Genomic DNA, 11,362 nt, shown 5'->3' with positions numbered 1-11,362 from the left:
TGCTGTGGTAATGGCTGATAAGTGCCTTGGACAGATTGAGTGGGTAGAAATTGAGATCGAAAGACAGGAAAACTGCTGAACCGATTGTGATCAGCATCACAGAGCTCATCTGGCAAAACTCCCAGCCCCGATAGGAAATCTGAGAGGGGTGACAACTTCCCCCCAGCCACGGGTCTCTGCCTGTCTTGGGAGAACTTCTGTGCAGCTCCTGCCCTGGCAGCTCTCCTCTTGATACGCATCTGGGAGCACGAGACGAGTTGCACGTCCTGCTGGGAGCGCGAGGAAAGGCCTTGGCGTGGTCTGCTCTGCTGCGTTAGCTCATGGCCACTGCTCCATTCCCTGAAAATGTAGGAACCGCAAGGAGAGGATGCAGATATTGGGGGGCACACAGAGAGGTTCCCTCTCTTCCAGGGCTGCTGACAAGACAGGAGAGCTGCAGAATTAAAGATGAAACTTTTCTATTTACACAGTGAAAAAGAAACAAAACGGGCGTATTATTTTGCTCTGATTCCAACAAAAAAACCCCACAACCCAAGAACGCAAACACCCCCCTCGTGTAATGAGGCTGGGTTACAATTCGGAGCATAGTGCTTGCAAAAGTGCAGACACACTTAGGAGTATCCCCTACTTTAAGGCAGGTGGGAAGGCAATGGCAGAAGGCAGAGAGGAAAGCAGGCCATGTAACGAAGGCAACCAGCAGTGCAGCTTTGGACTAAGTGCTCCAGGCGTGTCTTTAGCAAGAAGAGCATCGAAGTGTGTGCAAGGGAGTGAGCCCTGCGTGTCCCAACTTCTGCCCGCAGATGATGTGCAGCTGGAGGAGAAGCTCTGTTTATTTCTAGCAGGCAGATCGCTCAGCATCAGTCCCTGTGTGCAGCTTGCTCTTCCGCACGGTGCGTCCTGCCGCATGCCTTGTGAAACCCCAGACCCTGCTTGTGGGGCCACAATCCCGATGGCTCTGCTCAGCCTGTGGGAGGCTCAGGCTCATGGCCGGTGCAGCAGGAGCAGATTCAGCAGAGTTGTCCCCAGGTTTGGCACTGGGGGGGTTCAGAGCGAGGCAGCGATGGTGGAGCCCGGGGTTAATGGCCCCCTGCTTCTGGCAGCTGGGAAGCATACAGGGCTAGTGTGTGATGGAGAAACTGGTACTGCTCACTGGTCTGGATCATCCCGCCTCTGCAAGGGAAATGCTGACACCAAAACCCCAGCCTTGCTCCCACGGCACAGACATTCCTGTGCCCCCGCCCCATCTACATGCACCAGAGCTCCTCCAAAAGTGTCTGGGCACATTTTGTAGGTCAGCGGCTGAGCTGGAAGGAGTGCACCAGCTGATGGCTTTGGGGCTGCTCTCCTTCATGTCTTCAGGTTCCCAGAGCTAAAAAACCCTGACAGCAAAACCAACCCCAAACCAAGCACTGGACAATCCTTTGCTGTCCCCACATCTCCATCTTTCAGAAACCCTTCCATTTTCCACCACAAATCACCTCCACGCCTCCTTGGGATGTTCATCCCTGCACCTCCCTCACCCCTCCTGCATCCAGCAGCATCCTCCAGGGACTCCTTCCCGAGCACCAACCTGTCAATGCGCAGGCGGCACACGATTCCCAGGATGTCCACATCTCCCTTGTCTTTCAGCTGCTGGCACCCAATCCTGGTAGCAATGAAGCAGCCCGTCCGACCGATGCCTGCGCTGCAGATGGACACAGCTGTGCTGAGCGCCCACAGTGCCTGGACCTCAGGCTGTCTGAGCTGGGTGCGCTCCTTGGCTGCTTTGCTACCCTGATCCATCCCTGTCAGGATGCAGTGGTCCCAGTCCCAGCTTTCTCAGGCTGGCCCCATTCTGCCACCACAAGTGGTCCTTGCTATCATGCCCAGCCCACCTGGAACCACTCTGGAAGCACAAAACCAGTCTGTGCCCCTGTCCTGTGCTGGAGGACACCTGCTAGGGCGTCCTAGAGAATGGCTTGTGGGTGTGAGCCCAAGCTGAGGGGCAGGGCTGAGGGCTGAGCACTTACCTGCAGTGCACAACGATGGGCCCTGGGCTGGCTGCAGCCTGCAGAATCTCCTCCACTTTGGACACCAAGTGCAGCAGGGGCTTGGCTGACTCAGGTGTCTGCTGGTCTGGCCAGGAAGGGAAGAGGATGTGTTTGACGTGGCGGCATTCACCTTCCAGCTTTTCCAGCACAGAAGAAAGAGAAATAAGGATCAGGTGGGGTCAGATTGAGATGTTCCCATCCTGTGCCCATCTCATCTGCTCTCCTCCTGACTCATTGAGCCTCTGCCAGAGAGCAAGGAGCCAGGGCCACTTTTGGGTGTCCAAGTGATCTGCTGGGGAGAGTTCCAGTCATGCCCAGGATCCCTCCTCAATCTCCATGCTGACAGCCCTCTGTCCCCACCCAAGGCTCATCCTGCAAACCTCACAGGGCAGACAGAGCTCTGCAGATCCCTCCTCCTACAGAGCCCGTGCATTTTAGAACCCCGCCAGGTGCTGAGCCCCCTGCTGACCCCTGGATGGGGCTTGGACCCACCTGGATGGAGAGTCTGCGGACCACGTACTCCGCACACTCGCTAATGCCCTGCACACGGATGGTGAAGGGGCCGTAGGTGCCCTCCTTCTCAGGCCAGTAGTGGACACATTTCTGCAGGAAGAATGCAGTGTTTGTGCTTTGGGCATCCACTGGGGTCTAAGCTGCCCTTTGGTCATTGCTTTTTGGAGATTTGGAAGTGTGAGGAAGGGGGATGTGGGCTGATAGAAAGGGAAGGTAAGGAAGGATGGATCCCAGTTCCAACACCTGCTCCCCCTGAACACTTTGCCCACATCCTGCCATGTGGTTTTCAGCCCCTGGCGGTTTTCCCTCCCCAACCCTCCAGGTCAGGGTGCTGTGGAGCAGGGACAGCGGTACCTCCTTGCGCTCCTGGAGCTTGGTTATCATGACGATGATGGGTGCTTCCTCCTGCCACACCATCTCCCAGAAATCAGTCACGGTGTTCAGCATGGGCCCCTGGGTGGCAATGTACTCCCGGGGACGTCCTGCATAGCCCTGCTGAGCACACGGCCCTTCAGGGACAGCGGGCACCTGGTCTGCACCTCAGCCCGCTGTGCTACCTGTCCTCTGCAGCAGAGAGCCTGGCCTACACTGCCTATTTCCTCCCAGACTTGTCCTTGAAATCCTTTGACAGACCCAGACAGGAGTCCTCTCCATCCTCCTAGCCCAGCAAACCAGGAGCAAGCCCATGGAGAAAGCCCTGCACACTCCATCCAAGCATCCCCAGGTTATTGCTGTGATGGCAACAACGGTCACCTTTGAGTCTGGAGATAACTGTCTGGGGACCCCATCGGATGCTGGAGACAAGCCACAGTCACCCCTTTTTCCTTTTGGGCAATTAAAACAAACCCTTTGAGGGGAGAGGCAGTTCCTGGATGTGTCGATACCAGGCTGGGATGCCCAGTTGGCACAGCTTGCTTCCTGCACTTAACAACAGACCAGTGCATGGAGATGGAGAAGTATCTGGGAGGGAGCGTGTCCAAATGCTCTGCTCACCCAAAAATCTCACTGTTAAATGTAAACCAGCTTATCCCACAGCCGTATCCCACAGCCTATGTGACAGCCCATTCCCTCATGTGGGCAGAACCCCAGAGCTGCGGCACCCCCAGCCCTGCAGCACCAGGAGATGTGGACACCGAGTGCCCCAGGCAGGCCGTGCTCACCGTGATGTAGTTGGCATTGATGTAGCCGTCTTCCTCCTGGCTCCCTGCTCTCCTGAGGCACACCCGGCTCTCGGGGTCTGCAAGACGCAGTGAGAGGCACCCTGGCACTGTCCTTCAGATCTGTGCTCTCCCGCCCAGCTCCATGCCACTGCCCAGCACCAACCCCCCACAGCCTTCCCACAGCACATGAAGACGACCCGAACGATTCCTCGGCCTTTACACCCCCCGCTTTGGATGCTTAAAGCTGCACGGCACAGGGAGCGGCCCAGGCCGGGCTGCGATGCGCTGCATGCCCCAAGAAGCTCCCCACAAACCGCCCCATTGCTGGGCTCACACCTCTGCAAGGCGGCTGCCAGCAGCAGAACCAGCACAGCAGGGACACCGTGATGCACCGGGGACACCCACAGCACACACATCTCCCCGCACATGGGGGAACGTGAGACAGAGGGATGCAGCAGCACGTACTGGGGAGGATGGTTTTGTATCTGTCCTTGGAGGCACGGCCAGGGATCTCCAGTTCCTCCGGACTGATGAAGTTGGGAGGGATTTTCTGCAGCAGGGGAGAACAACTTTGAGGAACCCCTCTTGGTGCTGCTTGCGTCCCCTCATCGGGCACAGATGGCCCCGCAGGCAGTGAGATGCTGACCCAGCATCGCCAGAGCTGGCATGAGCTCCATCCACACCCCAGTGGGGTGGGACAGCTCACAGATGGGAGCGGAGCTTGGCACAGGAAGGCTTCCCACAGACACAGGGAAGAGCAAGGAGCGGGCAAACAGGAGATGCGCAGTGCCCCTCCGCCTGCACGCCCACCCTCATACCGAGAACTCCTCCTGCAGCTGTGCCAGGCTCTGGGCACGCTGCTGAAGCTCCTCCATCCTCAGCACATGGCTGGATGTCCTCAGGAACTGCAGCGTGACGTCCCGCGGGGTGCATACGGGCTGGATGGGCTCCACGCTGCCCAGTGAGCTCATGTCCAGCACCAGCGACACGTTGGAGCCCCTCCTGCAAAGGAGGCAAAGGGTCCCCGGTGACCCCCGACAATTCGTGGCCCAGCAGAGCACAGTTGGGCACAGTTTGGTGGACTGCGCTTTAGGGCTGGGCAGTGCAAAGCCTGGGCTGTGGGCATTGCCCAGCCTGACCACGCTCACCTCTCTTGGAGCCGCACGTGCTTCTTCGCGGAGGGACTGGGCTTGTCTGCCTTGTCCATGGCTTTGGTGGCCACCCGGGCTGTCAGGCTGCTGTTATGAGCTCTGTGGCACACTGAGCAGGCTTGGACCATGCTGCGGCAGCCACAAAGCGCTCGCCCTGAAGCACGAGGAGTGGGAGTGGGGGGGCCTCAGCTCCCAAGGGAAGGAGTTGCCATCAGAGGAGAAGCGGCTGGAAAACACAGGGCAGATGAGAGAGACACAAGGAGGCTGATGAACCCCTTGCTGGACCAGGATGAGAACATCCCTAAGCAGAGGAGGTGTTTCAGGTCCTCGTTGCCGTGGCATCAGGGCTCCAGCATCCACAGGTGGCATGGAGAGAGCGCCTGTAGCACCCACCAGGAGGAAGGATCTGGGGCTTGGATGGGGTGGGATGGAAGCTCGTGAGCTTAATGTGGAGGGCAGCAGCCCCCAGGGATGAGGAGCAGAGGAAGATGCTGTGAGGGTCATGGCCAGTTCCTGTTGTTTGGACATACTGGGGTGGGGGGAACGGCCCTGGGACAGCTTCCTCCATCCCACAAGTATCAGCAACTGTCAAGAGGAAACTGCTCTATCTGAATGGTTGAGCAAGAGGTGATGGGGTGATCTGGATGGAGGAGGCTGCCAAGGCTCCACCACCAGCAGCCCCGAGCAGCCCCTGGCAGGGAGATGTGGGTGATGCTGGTTCTTCTTTGGGCAGACGTCCCCATGGCGCGGGCAGCAGCTCAGGGTGGCAAAGCTCCTTCTCCTCCCCAGCTTCCTCTGCGAGGAGAGATGGACCCAGTGGGATGGGGATGCTGCAGGGCCAGAGCTCTCAACAGGCACAGAGCAGGGTACCGAATGGCCCAGAGGCTCAGGGACATCCCTGCAGAGAACTGGGCACAGACAAAGCCGGGGCTGGAGCAGGGAGGGTCACAGTTTGGCCGTGGCCGTGCAGGGTGGGAACACAGCAGGGCATGAGATGAAGCACTCAGGGTCAATCCTGGCTAATCCCACAATTGTCCTCAGCGCCCAGGCACCGCTCATAGCTGGGAGCGGCGGGCTGGGAGCCCAGCATCACCCAGGAAACACTTGGGAGAGGCCCCAGCTGAGCTGAAGGCGCACAGAGGACCCTGGGATGAGCTTCTGCTCCCGGCATCTGCCCCAGGAGCATCCCACATCCCCACATCCCGCCTCCCTGCCAGCATCTCTGCGGGGGCACCTGCACTGCCTGCAGCGAGCACATGTGCCGAGGCCTGCCGCTGCTGCGGGGCTGTCCTCTCCAAAGGGACCCTCGCGGCCGTGCCCGCAGCCCGGGGGTGCCTTACCTGCCGCCCTGAGGTGTGGGCTCCGTCCGTCCCGGCACGGGGCCGCGGGCGCTGTGCACGTCGGTCTGAACCCGGGGCTTTGAAAGTGTTCAGGAAGCTGCTTATCAAAGGAGCTGTTGCCTCTGCCGCTTCCTCTCCCTCCTTCTCCCCCACCCTGCCTGCCGCCCACACGCATACCGGCCACATCGCCGCAGCTCGGCTCTGCCGGCAGCCCGCGGCCCCGCTCCCCACCAAAGCCCCCTCATGTGGGCACGGCGCTGCTGCCCCCCGATCCCGGCGCTCCTCCGCGGGCATCGCCGCTCGGGGTCCTCCGTGCCCATCTGCGGCCCAACGTGGAGAGACGCGAGGGAGCTGCACGGTGGGTTTCAGTGTGTTGTCATGGCACGCGGTGACCCCCCCGGCCCACGGGGAGCCGCGACCCGGCCCCGATCATTGCCGCCTCGCCGCATCCCCCATCCCACACCGCACCCACCCAAAGGGAGCGAAATGCCGCTTTGTTCCCATATCAACGTGCTCAGCAGCCACGCGGGTGCCATCGCACCCCTGTCTGCGGGTCAGGGAACGTCTGGGGGGCGTTTTACTGAGGGAGCAGCGCAGGTACCTCAGGGGCTGCCCTTGGGGCGCTGCACATCCTGCCTGCGATGCCCGTCGATGCTCACTGCCTCCCACCGTGTCCCTGTTGCTCTTCCTGTTTGTCGCTGCCCCGGCTCCGTGCACAGACACCGCATGCCCCGCTTCCTTCCTCTCCTGCCCCCACCCTGCAGCATCCCCTGCTGCTCCCCCTGCTCTGAGACGCAGTGGCCCCAATGCCACTCCGCAGCCAGGGGGTTGGAGCTGCCCAGTCCCATTGCTTGGTGCAGCACACAAGGACCACCACCATCTGTGTCTCATGAGCAGGTGATGGGATCCCAGCAGCCTCTGCAGGTGCGGCGACGGACTGAGCAACTGACCCAGCCTTATGCAGAGTGAAAGAACTCAGCTGGAGACGCCTAAGGGCAGCCCAGCGTGGACAAGGAACAGCTCTGCCCTTCCCTCCTGCCCTCCATCCTCCCATGTCAGAGCATGGGGCAGCCACCAGTTGTACAGGAAGGAGCTGCTGGGGCTGGGTGACCTGCAGGAGGGGTGGGTGGGATGGAGGATGGAGGATGGAGGATGCAGTGGGCCCCATGGGGTCACAGCTGTGCCTTGTCCCATCCTTCCTCCCTGCCTCACACAGGAACCCTGCTGCATGCCCATGTCCGGACTCACTCCTGCCCCTATTCCTGGAGCTTGCCATCCTCACTGCATCCCCAGTACACAGCAGTGAGCAATGTGGGTAACACTTCACACCGTTCAGACATTCTCCTTCACTCCTGCTCTGGTGCAAAACCACAGCACTCACCAAGGGTTCTTGAGATCCCGCTGTCACACAGCAAACACAGATTAAGGCCAGGGGTGTAAAGGGGTGTTTGCTTCCAGGAGCTGGGGATGAAGCCTAGAGCTGTGATGAGGAATGGTGATGGGGACTACTGATAAAAGAACAGACCCAAAGGAAAGGGATGAAGCTGCTACCACATCACCACCTCTGGTGAGGTTCCCAGTGTGCCAGGATGAGTTCGGGTCAGGGTTCGGGTCAGGGTCCTCTCTGGATAGCTGTACAAATGCATTAGGGTCATGAGTTGGGATTTAGGGACTTAGAGATCTGTGGCAGTGCCATAGGGGTCTTCAGAGGGCTGTGTGATAGTGGTTTTATTTTCAGCATCCCTAACAGAAAGTGCCCTACAGATCTGCTGCCTGGGGGATATGTAGCTTCATCCCTGGGTTGTTCATTTGCGTTTTACAGCTCCACTTCCATGGGGTCACTTTGCACCCTGAGCACCCTCTGCCCACACACAGCAGCTCCCAGCTCCAGGTGGGAGTTCTTCCCCCTCAAACACTCTCTTTTCCCTTCTCTGCCCCCCAAACCTGAGCACAAATCCTTCCCCCAGCCCCCAACCCCTCTCTGAGCAGCACCGTGCCCCCAAAGTCACCACCGTGGGTCACTGTGCAGTCACTGCTCCAGCACCCAAAGTTCTGATGGTGCCCCACAGCCGCGCTCCCCCGGGGTCACCCACCGCAGCACGCTCTGCTCTCACCAGGCCTCCACCATCTTTGGGTCTGGTGCTCACGCGGGGCTCCTGCTGACACAGTTTGGAGCTCAGGATGTCCTGCAGGCTTTTGGAAATGTTCCCATCTCCTTTCTGCCAAAACGTCCCTCATGAGTACGAAGGTGAAGTGGCCGCCTCAGCATCCAGCAGCCTCCGTTGGCAGGGCTGCTCAGCTCCCAGCAGGTGCGCAGAGCGCTGTGCCATCACCCCGAGCATCCCGCAGAGCCAGCGCAGGAGGTGCGAGCAGCCCGGGCGCGGCGCGGCATCGGGGGGCTCAGCGTCGCAGGGACAGCAGCCGGCAGCTCAGCCGAGCGCTCTGCAGATCGCTTTTCCCGGAGCAGCTTCCTCTGCGTGAGCGATTCCCAAGGACGGCCCCAGGCTTTCGGAGCCGTACAGGCGGCCCCGCTGCACGCACGGAGCTCCCGGTGCCGCTCCGCTCCCAGCCCGGACCCCCACACGTCCCCTGCGCGGTGCTGTTGCTGGACGGAGGGCTGGGAGCGGTGTGTGACCTTCCCACCGCTTGCAGGGACGCAGCCTGCCGGTGCGGGCTTTGCTCCTGCCGCTGCCCGGCTCTGTCTGGAAGTGCTGTTTAATTTTTTTAAGGTATCTGCAGCTGAACTTGCCAACCCGGCACTACTGCTTCTCTCCTCAAGGAGAAGCAAGAGGACGGCTTTCTGCATGGATTTCTTCTTCGCTGTTTGTTTTTCCTTCCTAACAGAACTACTTTTTGTTTCCTAGATCTCTTGCAAACAAGCCGAGCTGCCCTCCGATTTGCCAAGGAGAGCAGAGATGAAGCAGTGACCATCAGCCCCGTGTGCGTGGGGCTGGCAGCAACACAGCCGGAGCCGGCGGGGGTGACAGGGCTGCGTGGGCACAGGGCAGCCCCTGGAGAGGTGTTCTCCTGCTGTGGGGTTGCTTTATTCCCAGCTGTGGTGTTGGGATATGGGCACCTGCAGCCCTCGGGGCACAGAGCACGGTGACCCCTTGGCGGGTGCAGAGGCTGTTATCAATAACAGGAAACGAAGTTGTCAGGAGGGGCAGAAGGGAGAGAGAGACCCACAGAGAAAGGAAGCGGTTAGAAGCAGCCACTTCCATTTTTGCTGCACCCACGCTCTGCTGGGCTGGGGGAGCAGTGCTGGCTTTCTACAGATCTGTCTGGCCTGGGGTCGGCAGCGAGCTGCTCACAAGGAGCACACAGAGCCCCTCCAGCCCCACGGTAACAGCAGGAGAGAAAAAAGCAAAGCAGGGGCAGTTAAAAATAGCCAACGTCCGGTGGTGAGAGATGCAGCGAGCCAAGCAGATGCTGACTTTGGCAGCCCATGGGGGTTCAGCTTCTGAACCTGGATGAAAAACAGCGTGTGTGACTCTGAGGGCACCATTGAGCCCCGCGGGTCAGAGCTGTGGATCCAGCGTGGCTCAGAGCAGAGGGGATTTGCCTGCAGCAGATGGGCCTGAGGGGCTGCCCAGCAAACCAGTGCCATCGGGTGCAGGTGACCCCAGAGCGCGGCTCCTCCAGCTCTCAGCTGCTGACGTGTCCTTCCCTCCGCGCACATGGTTGCACAACTCGCCCCAGCGCCTCTTCCTCTTTTCTTGGGCAAGCTGAGCAGCTGGGTCCCAATGGATCTTTGAATTAAGGCCACGTTTTCCAGATCTTTGCACTCTGTTCTCCTGCTCTCTTTTAACGTGTCAGAGTATGAGTAGGCCAGCATTGGTGAGGCTGCACTTGGAGTGCTGGGACCCCCAGAACTTGGGTGCATAGGAAAGGGCCCAGTGGAAGGCCACCAAGGTGGTCAATGGACTGGAACATCTCTGCTGTGAGGACAGGCTGAGAGAGCTGGGGCCGCCCCACCTGGAGCAGAGGAGGCTCAGGATCCCATCCATGGCCATAAACTCCTGTAGGAGGGGCAGAGAGGCAGAGCCCAGCAGCAGGGCAGGGGGCACTGGGCACTAATGGGAGCCCAGGAGGGTCTCTGTGACCATCAGGAGCACTGCTGTGCTGTGCAGGTGATGGAGCACTGCGCAGGGACCAGACAGGCTGTGGGGCTCCCTCCTCAGAGATCTTCAAACCCACCTGGACGTGGGGCTGTGCACCACCTCTGGGAGTCCGTGCTGGACTGGGCTCTGAGCACCTAATGGAGGTGTAGGTGTGCCTGTCGATTGCAGGGAGTTGGACAAGATGGGCTTTAAAGGCTCCCTCCAGCTGAAACAATTCTGATTCTGTGATCCTGTCCTGTTGGGCACACCCTACAGGCAAACCCCACGTGCAGACAGTGGGACAAATGGCACGTGCAAAGGAGACAAATCCCCAAAGTTCAAGTCCTCGGTCCGACGCTTCGGCCCTGGGTGGCAGCACCCAGCCTGGCTGTCGCCCTAAAACACATTGATCTGCCCCCAGAGGAGCTCCCTGCACTGCTGTGCCCTGCGGGGCTCGCAGAGGATGGGCTGATGCAGCCAGAGGGCAGCAATGCTGCGGATGCATGGGCTGCAGCTCCTCCAGCACACGGCCCAGGCGCGCCTGCATCTACGTGTGATGTTTGTGGGTCCCCTCCCATGTGGGGTGTTCTGTGGTTCTGTCATTCTGTGGTTCCATGTTCGTATGATTCTGTGATTCTCCCGTTCTGTGATTTGGTGCTTCTGTGATCCTGTCGTTCTATGATTGTATGATTCTGTGATTCGAACGTTCTATGATTCTGAGATTTCATGATTCTGTGTCTTTGGGCTGCCCCAGCACGGACCACATCTTGCTGCTTCTGGACCTGCAGGTGCTCCCAGGAGACTCCAGATGAAGAAGGGGCAGAAATGGGCACAGACATCTGCCCAGCTCTCCATCCCAAATGCAGCCAGTTTTCTGATGCTGTCAGGGTCATGGATGCAGGGCAGACCGTGAGGGGTCTCCTGTCGCAGTGACAGCCGCCCCACGTGTCGGTGTCCCCTCTGCCTGTCCCCTCTCCAAAGCTTGGGCTGTCCCCTTGCACGGACACTCGCAGCCTGGCTTTCAGCACAGACTCTCTGCCAACAGCCTTATTTTTTCATAATGCTCAG

General features: G+C 59.6%; 1 protein-coding gene across 3 annotated transcripts; it reads right to left on the bottom strand.

Annotated features, from left to right (window-relative positions):
* Positions 1-441: 441 nt before the first annotated feature.
* PTPN7 (protein tyrosine phosphatase non-receptor type 7) lies at positions 442-6,165 on the bottom strand. Of its 3 annotated transcripts, none has more exons than XM_042887183.1 (9): positions 4,852-6,164; positions 4,522-4,705; positions 4,169-4,253; positions 3,704-3,780; positions 2,898-3,038; positions 2,523-2,633; positions 2,010-2,167; positions 1,571-1,684; positions 442-1,170 (listed from the first exon to the last, which is right to left on the bottom strand). In XM_042887183.1, the coding sequence occupies exons 1-9, from the start codon at positions 4,980-4,982 to the stop codon at positions 1,077-1,079; spliced, it is 1,095 nt and encodes a 364-aa protein (XP_042743117.1). In that variant the 5' UTR covers positions 4,983-6,164; the 3' UTR covers positions 442-1,076. The 3 variants fall into 3 exon arrangements, with proteins under 3 accessions (XP_042743117.1, XP_042743119.1, XP_042743120.1); XM_042887185.1 differs by having other exon boundaries at positions 2,898-3,035; positions 4,852-6,163; XM_042887186.1 differs by having other exon boundaries at positions 1,079-1,184; positions 4,852-6,165.
* Between the last annotated feature and the right edge of the window lie 5,197 nt (positions 6,166-11,362).

This window comes from Lagopus leucura, unplaced genomic scaffold (assembly GCF_019238085.1).
Source record: "Lagopus leucura isolate 7727_CA_CO unplaced genomic scaffold, USGS_WTPT01 Super-Scaffold_100073, whole genome shotgun sequence".
NCBI lineage: Eukaryota > Metazoa > Chordata > Aves > Galliformes > Phasianidae > Lagopus > Lagopus leucura.
Note: the sequence above shows the minus strand (reverse complement) of the source record. Positions and strands in the feature narration are given on the sequence as shown.